The sequence below is a fragment of the Diadema antillarum genome, unplaced genomic scaffold (genome assembly GCF_040938485.1).
Source record: "Diadema antillarum isolate AM-2024a unplaced genomic scaffold, OU_Dant_1.0 seq00000703_RagTag, whole genome shotgun sequence".
Lineage (NCBI taxonomy): Eukaryota > Metazoa > Echinodermata > Echinoidea > Diadematoida > Diadematidae > Diadema > Diadema antillarum.
The window spans coordinates 32609-48026 of NW_027271608.1; the positions used below are offsets into that span (position 1 = coordinate 32609).

The following is a 15418-nucleotide window of genomic DNA, read 5'->3' on the forward strand; positions in this document are numbered from 1 at the left end:
AGGCGTAAGTAAGGATCGGAGCGATCGGTCGAGTCCGTGCCGCCCCAGCCAGCGGGGCACGGCCCGTGTAAGATGAGCTCCCCGACCACCCTGACCTGGCGCCGCATCGATCGCGTAGTGTGCTCCGGCGGTGTTGGATGGACCGTGAACAGGTGAAAGGCACGAGAAGAAACCAAAATGACTACCATTATCCCACACATTGAGCGTTTATCTTCACGCATCATTCGGGTATTAGGCCTTAATCCAAGTCCAATGACACTACGAGGCACAAATACTTACATCGTTGGAACAGGAGCTAGGTAAATAGTGTCAACATTGAATTTGTTGTTACCCTGCACAGTCCCATATACCGAAAATGGTGTTAGCTATCTGGATCTGGATGTGATACAGTGCAGGACCTTTCGGTATACTAGGCACCGGTTATACAATTAAGTCGCTCTTCACAGAATAAATGTTTTAAGTGGGCGGTGTCTGGTGATTGATAAGCAGTTTGAATTATTGTTTAATTATGTATTTGACTATCTAAAAGTAAAAGTATATGAAGATGATATTAAACGACATTCAGGGAGTTAAATTCACTCACTTTTTTGTTTGTTTTTTGTGAGCACATCTGAACATTTTTGTCATTGACATTGTATATAAATTTCATAATAAATAAGTGGTAAGTTTGTTATAGCCTAATATAGGCTTTTCTTCTCATCATAGACCTAGGTCGCGCTAGTTTGACAGGAGGTGTGAAAGTACATTATATAACACCTAAAAAGAATGTACTATCCAATTCAGGTCGATTGCCCATCATCATGGACATTCAGTGTAATAAAAGTTCCATCGCACACTGTGGCTGTCAGCTGTGCAACTTTGTTTGAGCAAAAATGGATAGTGCATGGCTGACATCACCCATTTCTCTTATGTTACAATAAACAAATGTTTGCCGTACGCACTTAACAATATTATTATGAGCGCACTTAAAAGCGTGTACTTTTGCCACTCATTTTTGTAAACAACCTGCAACCGGTCGGTTTCACATATATGTCCATACACACAGCTGACTGCACGATTGACTGCAGCCACTCATGGATTCACCTTCCATGGAAAATGGTTGCCATTTCTGTGCTAAATTCAAGAATCTGTGTGGACCACACCTGTTGACGTCCACAGTGTTGTACAAAACAAATAGTGTATGGTCAATACTCTTGCAATGGAACAAAATTTCGCACTCTGTGAAAGATGAGTGCCTTTATCTTTCACCTAGTGCGAAATCTTGTACCATCGCACAAGTGACCATTTGCTATTTGTAAACTAGCACTAGACCTAGGTCTATATTGAAGGAAATAAATGTTATTTGAAATTGTATTGAAATTGAATGGTTGTTCAGGGTTGTGATTGCCAGTAGTAAGTACTTGGCCAGATCTCACATGAGCTGAGCAACCAATTACTGGGCACAGCTAGGGCTGGTGCCATATTTTTTAAAAGTGCATGGGGAGGGGAGTACTACCGGGTTTCATCAGGTGACAAGCAAAAAAAAAAAAAAAAAAAGACTTACCCACACTGGCTACCACTTTTGGGTTTCATCAGCTAGCAAGCAAAAAGAAAACAAAAGAAAACAAAAAAGGGGGGGGGGGGTCTTAAAGGTAATTTTCTAGTACAACTTCCAGACTTTTTGATAATCGACTTGAAAGCAAACTCAAACAAAGCCCCCCCCCCCCCCCCCCACCCGCTGGGGAGAACTATGGCTAGGTGCAGGCAAACGTCTTGTTAAACCTAGACTGTTGAGAAGTTAACTGATAAAAATTAAATACATATGATGAATCAGAATCTTGAGCTAGATATGGCACTATAAATTGCAACTTTTCAGTTAACTTAAACTTTTCCTACTCCTTCTAGGCTTTACTCAGTGGGGTAGAATCTGTGTAATGTTAGATCCTGTCTAGAATTCCAGGCTAGAGTCCAGACTAACAACCTAGACATTGACTTCTAGAACCCTACATCCTTTATCATTTTCGGTTGTCGCTAACTTCCTGCAGGCAAGCCTAAGTAAACCAAACGGAATGCAGATCTAGGCGTCTCTAAACCGTAAACTAAATCAAAGTCGCCTGATGTCAACAACCAAAAATTCTAACTTCTGTTCTACTTTAGACTCTAGGTCTAAATAACATTGCATAACATATCGCGCTAACCCCTAGAGGTCTAATATTATTATCTACAAAAGTGATTTTCAGACTAAACTTTCTTAATATGATTATGAAGCAGATGTTTGCCCCCATCCACGGTTTAAGATTTATAAGTATCAATATCAAAATTCAAATTTAGAGTTTCAGGCCAAAACTGAATAGCTAGATACCTTGGCATGCTGTGGCCAATGCAATGCTGAATATTGAAGAGTGAAAACAATATAAGAATTTAACACATTTTGAAACATTTATTTTGCCTGTAGAGTAGGCTGTAAAGTGGTCATAATGATGATAGGCAGGAAATGTATTTAAACTTTGGAAAGTAGTGCACCGAGCATAAAAAAACCCAGTGAATTATCAAAATCTTTGATCTTAACTTGTCTTCTAAAATGAACAACATATTTTACGAATGCATTGATAGCCTAATTTTAAAAATAGAAGGTATAGTAGGCATACACTGTAGGCCTAACTCTGTTTCGAAATCTGTGCATTTTTATGCCGTTGTATTTCACTTGTCTCTAGTATGTATAGGGCCTATTCATCATGCATCAGTGGTGAATGAATTTCACACACTGCCATGCACCTTCAATTTCTGGGTTTTTTTTTTTTTCTGTTATTTGTGCACCAAACAACTGCACAATATATTTTCCTGATCTTTGAAGTTTTCATTGTGAATCAATATGTCTGAATCATTTGATTTGTCCAAAAGAAATGGAGGAAAAGTCGCTGAAAGATGTTCACACAGTGAGTAAACAATCACAATATTAGAGCCGCTGCGCCGCTGGCGCGGCGGCGCAGCAGCCGCGCCTGCCGGCCAGCTCACTATGCGCGATGGGTGTACTAGGCTGCAGCTGCGCCAGTGCAACTGGCCAGGTAGCTAGCTCGCTGGCCCCCGATGGCCCCAGTTATGGCGACCGTTATAGCGCCGCTAACGGCAGTAGGTGAATAGGACCTTCAGCGAGGAAAGTCTAGTGAGAATATTGTGTTCTGAGAAGGGTAGAAATAAATGCAAGGGAAATGATAATTACTTCAAGCAAAGGGCTAAGTGGTCAGTTCTCAAGGTCAAAGGTCAAGATTCAGAACTTCATCTATACAATTGGACCATTGATCATAGGAATCTATGTAGTGGTCAGAGGTATCATATAGTTGACCAAGCCTGACATTTTTTTCCTTGTCTGGTTTCTGATCAGCATTTTGCATCTCAATTGCGATGGTCAACCCCCCCCCCCCCAAAAAAAAAAAAAAAAAGAAGAAGAAGAAGAAAAAAAGAAGGAGAAATGACTGAACTTTCATTTGCTACATTACTCCAGGGACCATAGGTGTAACTATAGTGTATTGACTCTAGTGTAATCTCTAAAGTGAATCACTGACTGATGGTGTGATCATTTTAGTAAGGTGCAGAGTGCAAAGTACAAGGTACCAAATTCATTGTCCTTGTGATTAAAGAAGGACACTGCTTCTTGATTTACTCTTAACTGCATCTGCCTGCACAAGCTGTATTGAAATAAGTCATATGACATGCATTTATCCTGTAACTTTTCATGATAGATTAAATGGAAAGATTTGTAGTTCAGAGTGCATGCAATCAGATGCAATATTTTTTTAATGATATTCTGAGAAACTGTCAGATTTTGTTGAGTTCTCGTTCTATACCAATGAGGAGTTCCAAGCAAATGACACTACAGTTATGTGACCTGGAGAAATCATTACTTGCCTCCCAGGAGGAATGTGCACAAAATGATATTTTGACTGGCATGAGTGTGATCAAGTTTGCTATTTCTTTGATTTTGCCCTTAACCCGTTCCTTACGGGAACCTGGTTTACCAGGTTCCCAAAATGAAGACAAGGGTGCCTGCTTCAGTGGCCTAAGTTCATGTTTCTTTGTGTTAAAATGCTCAGAAAAGTGGGTTTGATAAAAAGATCAGAGTTTATTCTATCAGGATTTGTTCTCCTGCTGTTTAAAAAAAGGAGGTTTTACAGTATTATGTACCTTTTCCTGATTTAGTTTTTTGCTTGTTCTGCTGTAAACTCGTACGAACATGTACATATAGATCAAGGCTGAGATCAGTTAGAAATGCGGGTTCGCTGACCCCAGTCACCTCATTCAGGTACCTGGTTTTGTGTAGAACAAAAGATTCTGAGAGCTCATCAGCGCACGCTCTATTCATACCTCACACCCGATCGATATTTCCATTGTTCACGGGCACATGTAGTTGACCGTAGAAAGGGGGACACAATGAACCGCTTGACTGCCTTCACACAGCTGGATTACCAACCTGTGTGCCTCCCTGTGGACGGGCGAAAAGAATCTCGTTTGGGGGCATTAAAGGCACTCAGAGAATTGCGGAAGGAACGGGTTAATATGGGGAAAAGCAATCAGAGTTTCCTTTCTCACTGTTTCATGGATTATCAGAATATGCAAGAAGATTTAGAATATTTCCCTTTTCATGCAGTTGGTTGCAGAGCAGTCAGATATGAGTTTTAAGATTGTATCTTACGAGATACTGTCGATTGTTGCAAAACTTGTACAGATCTTTGCCTGGAATGAGAATATGAGGGCAGTGTTAGCAGTCTGTGCAACTGGCTTGTACAACACAAGCTTTTCTTGTGAAAATATTCTGTAATTTTATGTAGATACAATTTTGCAGTCATTGTATGCTTCAGATATGAATCTGTAATTTCATACATGTCTATTGTCAACTTCAATGTTCCACAGTATCAATTACATTGTATGTCTGGTACAGTGGTACCATATGCCATAGGTACACTGATCGTCAGAAAGCCTCATGCACTGATCATTAAACATTGTCATAGTGAAGACCTGTAGTTACCAAACATCATTAAATGCCATTTGTTGAGCTGTTTTTTCAATCCTTCATGATTGTATCCTTTCTGTTTGTCTTGTAAATTTTAGTCTCTTTTGTTTATATTGTGCAAAAGTGAACAGGACGTGAATAGCTAATTCAGGTGGCCCTGCCTAAGAGAGTTCCAAATTAGGCTAATCAAATGGTTCAATGCTGCTGCTCCAGAAAAAAACACACAAAAAGAAACAACAACATCTTAAGTTGATTTAAGGGGGTCTCTTCCCCTTAAATTGAGGGGAAGAGGGAAGAAAATTAGTTAAACACCTGAAATGCTACAGACTTATTATTTAGTCTTCTAAACCTGACTTCTCCTATTAGGGTTTGTTTCTCTCTCATAATATCCTTTACTTTGGTAGTTTGTTTCATAGTTTTTGTCATTTTTTTTTTTTTTTTTTTTTTTTTTTAGTAGTGGGGTTCTGTATTTTACCCGTCTTGTTTTATTGCCATGAATATTGTGATGATTTAGAACTTGTGGCCATGATGCTGTATTATGGTAAGTAATGTACTTGGGGAAGCTTGTCAAACTCTAGAGCTCCCTCTTTTGACAAGATTAGTGCAACTGAATTGTGCAATAAGTCATTAAGTCGAGGAGAAGGGGAAAGAAAATGAGTGATAAACACCTCAAATTAACAACTGGAGACATATCTTATTTCCTGATATTTGTTTCCAGTTGTTTTCCATTTTTTCATCAGGTTACAACAAAATAGTGTGGAGTTGTAGTAAAATAGAATCTCACAGAATCAGTCCTGTGTCTCACCAATGAGTTGCTTTGGGCAGATGTTGTGAATACAGGCAAGGTTTACAACATAAAGCAGAAGGACTACTAAGTACTAGTATGATATGCCAGCATCTTTAGCAGACAGGGATATGAAAAAAACAAGTTGACTCAGGTATAGGGGATTTCAGCCCACAAGCTGGTTTTAAGCCAAATATCAAGCTGTAAGAGAAAAAGAAAGTGCTTTCTCTTGTCTGCTCAGGACTTGGAGATATGTATAAAGTATAAAACACAGCAGTATGCTGAATGCTTGATAGATATATAGTTGCAGCTCATCTGGTGCCGATCTTTACTCTGATGTCATGGCAACTGAACTGCCTCATGTGTCGCAAGTTTCTCCACTTGTTCAACGCATTCTTGGCTTGAACCCTAATCATTACACTCTGGCTGGAACAAATTGCTATTTGGTTGGTACTGGAGAGAGGTAAGATGAAGATTAATGTTAACTGCCTTGTTATGGCGGCTTTTGTGTGATTATGATCTCAGTGTATTTCTTACTTCTTGCTTTGTAAAATGTTAACATCTACGTAATCCTCCCAGGACTACCCACCTGTATGATGGTGCCATTTCTTTGCAACAAGTAATGACAGAGTTGATAAACTTGCAGGAGCAAAGCTGTATACTGGTAACTAATCAAGCGATTTGTCTGTGAAGTATCAGTCGACCATGAGATGGATAAGGAATTTGAACCTAAATAGTCTGAAGTTTAAAAATATTTGTCTTTTTCTCTATTTTGTCTTGTCAAATTTACTCAGTCTTCTCGTATTCTTGATCACCATTGCTACTTATAGCATACTCCACTTCTCTTCTTATTTAACATTCTTTTAAATTTTGTTCATATTTCTCAGTTTTTTACCTGTCTCCAATATGTTTCTCTTTTCCATTTCCATCTTATTTTTCTTTCTTGCATCTTATCTGTCTTCCTCTCCTTTTTTCTTCACAGTTTTCTTCAACCCCTTTTTCCTCATCCCTCTTCTCACCTCCTCTTTCTTTCTCATTCATTTTGATCTTCAAATCAAATCAAATCAAGTGAAATCTCAATGCAACTGATTGACAAATTGCCCTACATCGACGGAAATTATTTATCAATTAAATTTGATATTTACGTGGATGTAGGGCAATTTGTCAATCAGTTGCAATGAAAACATCTCGACAGAAGAATTTTATGAATTTGAATGAGTGAAATCTCTTTCTTTTTATTTCTGTTTCCTCTTTTCTTGCTTCCGTCCTTTTGACCATAACAGCTTTCATTTTTCCTTTACTTGCCAATAACCATTATTGCGCAGTCTCCCTTGTACATCAGCATTGGCTAGTCTACTTCTTGTACTAGAGTTTGTAATGACTATGGCAGCCCATGCATGACTTACACAGTGAAGGAAAACAGCCCAGTATCCTAGAGTGTCCCATTTGTGTGCTAGTTTTGTGATGAAAGGGTGCCAGCATTTTTACTGTGCATTTCCTCCTCCTATGAAATGACGATTTTTTATGTAACCTGCAGGGCTACCATTTACTGAATACACTTTGACTTCAATTGTATTAGTCTGAGCAAGTGGGAAACTGTTGTGTTACTTGGCTTAAACATGAGTACTTACTTGCCTGACATTGCACAAGTTTCTCCTCGAGTCTGGCGTGTCCTGGGGGACAATGCCAGCCCAGGACATCTACAGGGGACCAACTGTTACATCATTGGTACAGGGGCAAAGTAAGTTACTGGTAATTAATCCTGTGTGCTTGCATTTCAAGAAATGAGGGTGAATATTTGACTTTGTGCACTACACTCCTATTTTACATTTCATGAAGTACTGTACTTGGTGGTAGAATGCATACGGTTTCATTATGCTCCACAGGAAAAGGTTGGCAAACTCACCACATCCTCTGGCTGAAACAGAAAGCAATAGTAATGACATTTTTGCACAGGGAAAAACCCTGTGATTTCTCTGGTTCTGTGCCTGTCCGCTTGCTAATTTTTAAGTATTACTGTTTACTTGGAGCATGGATGTGTACTCTTGATGTAGCATTTCAGGTGTAGTAAAAACAGAAACAAATAAAAATTATTTGTCACATTATGATTTAGCATAATCCGGCAACCCTTGCATTCCCTAACATCAACTGTATTTTAAAAGATGCACGGACCACCATAGATAAATACTGTATACGCCATATATTTCGCGAGTCTAAATTTTTGCGAATCGGGAATTCCTGACGATTTCGCGAGTGGTTAAATTCGCGATCGTGGAGTCCTGTACTGAATGGAGATAATGTACACACGTACCTCACATCCACGTTGGGATCAGAGTCAATATTTTCGTGTGTCTTTAATTTCGCGAATAGCACCTGACTCGCGAAATTCGCAAAAATAAAAACCTCGCGAAATATTCGGCGTATACAGTAAATGATGTATAAAATGGGGAGGGAGAGTTGGTAATAAGAGAGAAGCAAAGATAGAGCATAAGAAATTGTGGTGGTATGATATACATCCCAATCTGGTTATTTCTTGGAAACATTAGTTAGGTAATAAATCAATTTAGATTGCACCTAGCTAGATGTGATACTTTGCAGCCCAAAATGGATCATATTCAATTCTTGTGAAATGCTGTCACTTTTGTGTATTTGAGTATCATAAATTCTTCTTAACCTCTTGAGGATGAGTCCCGAGTATACTCGGGCAAGTGTCTTTGGGAAATGCTTGTTATAGCAAAATCAGCCCATCCTCAACGGGTTTAAAAGAGTGAAATTTGATGCTGCAACTTATATCACATATTTCAATTTATTCATGAAAGGACACAAAACCAAAGATTGTATCATTGATCAGTTGAAATTGTTGAATGTCTATCTCTGTGAGATCCTCTGGTATTATTGTAAATGTTTGAGTGACCAGTGCTGTGATAGCCTCAGCCTTTTGTGTTACAACATCATGTCATATATATATTGTAGTAGCTCTAGCTGCATCATATCAAGACTCCCAGGCACACTTGAGACTATACATGTAGATATAATCAACATTCTGTCATTGCCCCACCATTGAAAAGATTATACCAGGAAAAATAAAGTATCAATTGGTAGTTGAAATACTATTTGCTTTTGTTGTATGCAATATACAGAGAATGTGTTCCTCTACATATGCCAATTTACAATGTATCAATCATATTTTAGTATGTTCTATGTAAGTTGTCTTGCAAACTTGTGATTTAGAAATCACTCAGACTTTTAAACTGTCATAATCCAGTTCGGGTTTAAAGACAACAGTGAATTTCATTAGTGATCATTATTATTTGACTTCATGTGATGTCTTCTTTGCTTATTTCTACCTTATTTTATGTTACACCAGGGAGGTGAGACGAAATCACCTCCCTGGTTACACCTGTAAGGAGTATCTGCAGGCTTACAGGAGCTGTATGTAACTAACCTTGCCAGTGAGAACAGGCAAAAATGTGTACACTGTATAATCCACATACAAACACAGAACACATACACACACTCAAACCACAACTTGCCTCATCCCCCCACAAGAAAAAATAGAAGAAGAGAGTGCACATTATTTTTTTTAACTTTGTTAGAACTGCATAGCAACAATTGGATGAAGTAAAAATTAGAGATGTAACAAAAGACTGAATCTCAATGTATACATACAAAATCATACACTCAGTTTCATCTTTCACTTTCACCAGCTAATGCTGAGTTAATGTTGACTAGTAGAAGAAATCACTACCACCAAGAACCTGCCAGTTTGGAAGGTTTCCTTTGACATTTTGTACATGTCTAATTCTGATGAAAGAATACGTCATAATTATGATGCATGTTATGCAGTCTGAAGATCAGGCATGAACAGAAATGCAATAAATACTAACATCGAGGGTATTAAATGAGCTTGTTGATGTCTGAAATGAATATTATATTGAGTTAATATGTCTGTAGGACTTTAGAAAGGAAAGAAGAATACATGCAGGGTGCTACAGGGTAGCCCGGGACAAGTGAAAATCAAAGTCAGGCAAGTGTTTTGGAACGATGAAAAAAAAATGTTTTCCCGAATAGGGCAAGCAAAAAGTTTCAAGGCCACCTTTGTAGTCACTCCCACCCCCCCCCCCCCACAAACCCAAGAAGTCAACCATACAGAAGCCAAAAGATAATGACTGTTTAGTGATGCAACTTTCCAACACATGTGTGAAGAAGCCCCAATGCGATGCAACAAAAACACTCGATCAAACCATGTTTGTTACGTTTTGGGCTTTCTATTTGGGCATGAATTTCATATTCAGTCAGTGTTCTGCAACAATTTGAAAATCTACTTGACCAGACAAGTGGTAAAAAGAAAAAAAAAATATGTAGCACTCTGACATGTATGTTCAGGTTGTCATTGTGTCAATGTGTTTGATAAAATACCTTTATATTCTTATGTTGATAGGAGAGTGTTGATTGACACAGGTGAAGAAGGGAAGCCAGAGTTTGTGAGTAACTTGAGGAAGACACTAGCAGACAATGGTACATCCATCCAAGAGATCCTTGTCACCCATTGGCACCATGATCACGTCGGAGGGATCGCCGACATCGTCGGTGACCTCCAGTTGGGTAGGTTGTACCATGGTAACAATATTTTATCACCTTTTTATATTCATGAAATTTTATCACCTTTTTGTACAAAGCCCTTGAGAGTTGCATGGCCTACTTCATGTATTATGGACTTATAGAAGTAATTATGATGATGGCAACAGTGACAGCGACAACAGCAACAGTAATAATAACGATAATAACAACAACAGTAATATCTTTTGTAGCAGTTTTCCAATACATGAAGTCCAAAATGCTTTATAACATATTATCAGTAGGCCTATTAACCTGATAGCATAGTGCATACATCAGATTAGATTCAACGTTTTGAGGGCATTTAATTGTAAAAGTGGATATTTTCTCACGAGTAAGTTTTCACATTCTGCCAAGTAAGCAGAATTTCGCACGTTTTTTAATTCCATGGAGTCAAGACATTACAAAGTGATACATATAAAAAGCAAAACCCTTTGCATGCTTTTATTTCTGCGCCAGTTTTTGGTTTGGCAAAAAATTTGTATACAGCGAAAGTTCCGTCTGTTACAGTATATCAATTTCTTTGAATACTAGTATCATAAAGTTATCGTAGAATATCACAGCTGCTATGATGTTAACTAATTGCAGATAATGAAACGCTTCTAAAATTGTTCAATTTTATATTGACGTGATATGATGAGAACATTCTCCTGCTCTTGTTTGCTAACTCTGAAATAGTTTGAGCCCATTTAAAATGCTTTTGAGGGTCATTTTCGATTTGTGCCTCTTTTAAACCTCAAAAATTGTGCCATGTAAACATAAAGATTTGCATGTTTCCAAAAATGAAAGTATCATGGAGTTGTGTTTTAGAGGATCACTGTTAAAAAAAAAGAAAAAAACATGATAAAAAACTCTTGCATCTTTGTCAACCCCATTGCTCACATCAAGCAGGAAAAATAAGCAAGCTCTATTTTGCAGTGCCATTATCTTTAAAGCAATGGCTCTAATACAGATGTCTTGGAAAGTAATTCAATTGCATGTTGTGTTGTTACAGGGACTGATATCAAGATATCCAAGCTTCCCCGTCACCCACCTCAAGAGGAAGAGATAAACGGAGGAACTCTCAAATACAGCTACCTGAAAGATGGCGAGAAGATTGTCACAGAGGGCGCTACACTAAAGTAGGTTTTTATTTGCCAGTGACAGTGCAATGATTATGGTGTTTAGATATATTTAGAGAAATAAATGCATGTGCCATGGCACCAAGACATGCAAAGTTGCTAACAACAACCATTTCAAGAGTATAGGATTTCCATTATTCCTGACAGTAACCTTCCAAGATTTTTTTAAAGATTTGCACCACTTTGTTTAAAAAAAAAACCCAAAACAGCCTGCCATTGTATCAGTGAGATATACAGCAGTAGAGAAAACAAGCACAATTTCAACACATCACCACAATCAAATGTAATCGTAAACATCATTCTCCTCCACTCGTTATCGCTGTTCTCATCATCATCATCATCATCACCATCATTACCCACAACCAAATCATGTCTAAATCATCTATTTCTCACATTATACGTTTTCCCAGAGCTGTTTACACCCCTGGCCATACGGATGATCACATGGTTCTCATTCTCGAGGAAGAGAATGCTGTTTTCACTGGAGACTGTGTGCTTGGCGAGGGCACAGCCGTAAGAAGTGCTATTCATATGCTCTTTGATGATTATTGTTTTGTGTGTGTGCTCATCTTGCTGTCTACTATTATAATTTTTTGAAAATTCGTCATTTGGTGTCCATCATGCATTGTCATTTGCAAACTTTTATATATTCAACTTCTTCTTGAAAACTCCATGATGGATATTTACCAAACTTGGCTGATAATGTACCATAAATTTTTGTAGACATTTTGTCAGTCAATTTAATAGTGTTAGGTGAATTCTTTATTTTGCTAGTATATTGATTATCAGCTTTGTTCTATGTTTTGATTCATATTTTGTCACCATATTTTTTCGACTTCATGTGATATGTTGATGTGAAATCAAACAAATATCAAAAGAATTCTGAAGAGAAGAGCAGTTACTGTAGGTTGCATTTAGCCCTTGGGGTATGTGACAAGTGTGAATGAAAAAAAAGGCAAACAAACAAACAGATAAACAGAATAATCTCAAATGGAGTAGCTTGTCGCTCATTTTTTTCTCTTTCTCATATACACTTTGTTCAGGTGTTTGAGGATCTCTACACATACATGAAGTCGCTGGAAAAATTGGTATCCCTCCAGCCTGACAAACTCTATCCTGGCCATGGTCCTGTTGTAGAGGGCGCTGTTGAAAAGCTTCAGATGTACATCAATCACCGCAACATGAGGGAAGGACAGATTGCAGCCGTCTTAGAGGAGCACAAGACTGAAGACATGTCAGCGATGGATCTAGTGAAAATAATATACACTGTAAGTTAAATGGGTGCTAATATACTTTAGTATCCATGTACCATAATCTATCATTAAATGCATTTTAAGTAAACTTGGCCCTTAGCATTATTTCTTTTACCTTTTTTTATTTTAAAGTGAAACCTTGTATGAGACAAGAGGCCACCCTTTTAACCTGTTAAGGATGGACTGATTTTGCTACAACACTTATTTCCCATAATCACCTGCCCGAGTATACTCGGGACTCGTCCTCATTGGGTTAAAATCAGTATTTAAGGAATACCTTTTATCCTTCATTAGGAAACACCGGAGGTCCTGTATCCAGCTGCAGCAAGGAATGTCAGCCATCATCTTCAGAAGATGGAAAAAGAAGGCAAAATAAGTAAGAATGACAATAATACATTGTATAACATTCTTGTGTACATTACCACTCTGTTTGAGTGCTCAAAGGGTACAAGTATTGCATGTTGTTACCTGTCTTTTCATCATCAAGGGAATACCATGTGGTTGCGTCTGGAAGAGAAATAGAATCAATTTACTTTTGAATTTGATTTTAAAAATTCAAGGATTTTGTTCATACAAATGTGCTTTAACTCTTTATGTGCCATGTAGCTAGGAACCCCCTGTGTGCCACATTATTCTGAGACACCAAAGTAGTCATGCTTTGAGAAAACATTATATTTTTCAAATCCTTGTAACTTCTATAGATTTCTGTTAAGCTGGACATGTAGTGAGCGAAGTTGTAGAGAAAATACCAAGCTTTGCTTTGATGAAAATGTTATGACAAGTCGATGATTGTTTTTCTCTGAAATGACCAATTGCTACATTACAGTAAAGGCATGACTTTTGCACACAAAACAGTGACAGAAACTAAGAATTTACATGTAAATCTAGAAGGGAACACCGCTTGATAGTCAGTCACCACATAAAATAGAAGCTATATGTGAGACGAAAGGAAGCTCAAGTAAAGCTCTCATTGTACTGTGGTATTTGGTGATTTATCGATCAGTTTGGGCGGGTTTGTGGGTTTGGGCAGAATATGCGAAGTTTGCACGCCGTTGACTGAGTCGGACGTGCAAACGTGGCACGTAAAGAGTTAATGAGCCCTACAAAAAAGTTATTTTCCTGGAAGAGTGCAATGAAGGAACTACTGGGTATTACAATGATATGAAATGTCTAAGTGTAGACGATATGATCACCTGCTGGCCCATTGGCAAGATATTTTCCTTGAAATGTCCAAAGTAGTTGCCAGCTGACAATAGAGTAGCATGGTACAAGTCTTACTTTGAAGTGCTCTATGCTTGCCTAGAGTAGCAAGTTACAAATACTTTGATATGCTTTAAACTTGACTGACAAAAACAGGAAGCCCATTGTTTCAGTTTTCCCTTTTTGTACTGAACTTCTATTCTACCTTTCGAGTCATATGTACACTCATATCTCAATAAAGAGCTATATATTCAGGGCCAGAAGACTATTTTTGTTGCATACCCCTCCCTCATATAATTCTCAGCTGTCAAAGCTTACTTACTGTATCCTGCATGACATACAAACATGTTTCAAGCGTATTTTGATATTTCTTTTCTTTTCCTTTTTTCTTCATTTTTCCAGCGAAATCTTCTTCAGATGGTAACTACAGGTGGAAGAGCAACCTCTGATGGAGCCAATGTCAAATCATCTTTGTTGGATTAGTATATTCTTGCTGCAAAAAGACCTCCACTGAAATGATTGATTTAAGTTTGCTGTACTTGGTAAGGCCACTGATATGACAAAGGGACCAGCAGAACAGTTGAAGAAATGGATTTCACTCTTGATGATTAAAGTCATCTAAATCAGTGTCTTCACCAAGATTGAAGGTGAAGGTATGTTTAAAGTGAAGGGGATAAATTCACCTTAACCTGTTGAGGACGGTTTGATTTTACTTCAACATGCATTTCCCATAGACACCTGCCCGAGTATACTCGGGACTCGTCCTCAACGGGTTAAAATTACCTGGGAGTATAAAATGCAAATGGCTTCACCTGTTATAGAGGGGGGGGGGGGATTTTCAGCATGTAGTCAATATTTTGTGACCTGACTTCTTATGTATAGACTCTGTGGCTGTCAGCGATGACAGCATTTCACAGAAAGCCAGGCAACATTAAAAAGCAATACATGTACACTGTAGTCAACTTAATGGAACAAGAACTACGCAAAAGTCTCTGCTGTTTCACTGATTCCGTATGATTGAAGTGACATACGATTGTCGGAGTGTATGTCATATTGACGGATGTATAATGGAAGAAAAAACATAATGAGAGATCTTCTTCTTTTATGATTTCATATACCACGCTGCTACTTTAAATCTTAACCTCAGTTGCTCCTTGGTGAAGTTGTCTTCAAAAGTTAATACAGTGCATTCCTGTTATAATGAACACGGTTATAACAAAATCCTGGTTACAACGAAGTAAAAATTTAGGCAACAGTATTGTCCATTGTATGTCTTTTATTGTTTATGTGTTTAAGTGTAATGAAATTTTGATATAGTGAAAGAAAACTTCCTATCTAGAGGATGTCGTCATAATGGGAGTCCGCTGTACTGGTAAACTATAGTTTAAAGCCCTTCCCCTACAGCAACACATTACAAAGAACTTTCTTCCACTTTACGCATTAAAGATGGGCTTTC

General features: G+C 38.0%; 1 protein-coding gene across 1 annotated transcript; it reads left to right on the forward strand.

Moving 5' to 3' along the window:
• The first annotated feature begins 136 nt into the window (after nt 1-136).
• LOC139737758 (endoribonuclease LACTB2-like) lies at nt 137-14763 on the forward strand. The gene is made up of 7 exons (XM_071648432.1): nt 137-299; nt 10213-10376; nt 11383-11509; nt 11920-12022; nt 12553-12777; nt 13057-13138; nt 14365-14763. The coding sequence occupies exons 1-7, from the start codon at nt 178-180 to the stop codon at nt 14409-14411; spliced, it is 870 nt and encodes a 289-aa protein (XP_071504533.1). The 5' UTR covers nt 137-177; the 3' UTR covers nt 14412-14763.
• The last annotated feature ends 655 nt before the right edge of the window (nt 14764-15418 follow it).

Bases quoted from the DNA above. Each gene is read 5' to 3' on its own strand.
- LOC139737758 (XM_071648432.1), top strand. From the start codon at position 178: ATGACTACCATTATCCCACACATTGAGCGTTTATCTTCACGCATCATT. The intron at 12,778-13,056 runs GTAAGTTAAATG...ATCCTTCATTAG, and splicing joins TAGTGAAAATAATATACACT to GAAACACCGGAGGTCCTGTA. The intron at 13,139-14,364 runs GTAAGAATGACA...TCATTTTTCCAG, and splicing joins GGAAAAAGAAGGCAAAATAA to CGAAATCTTCTTCAGATGGT.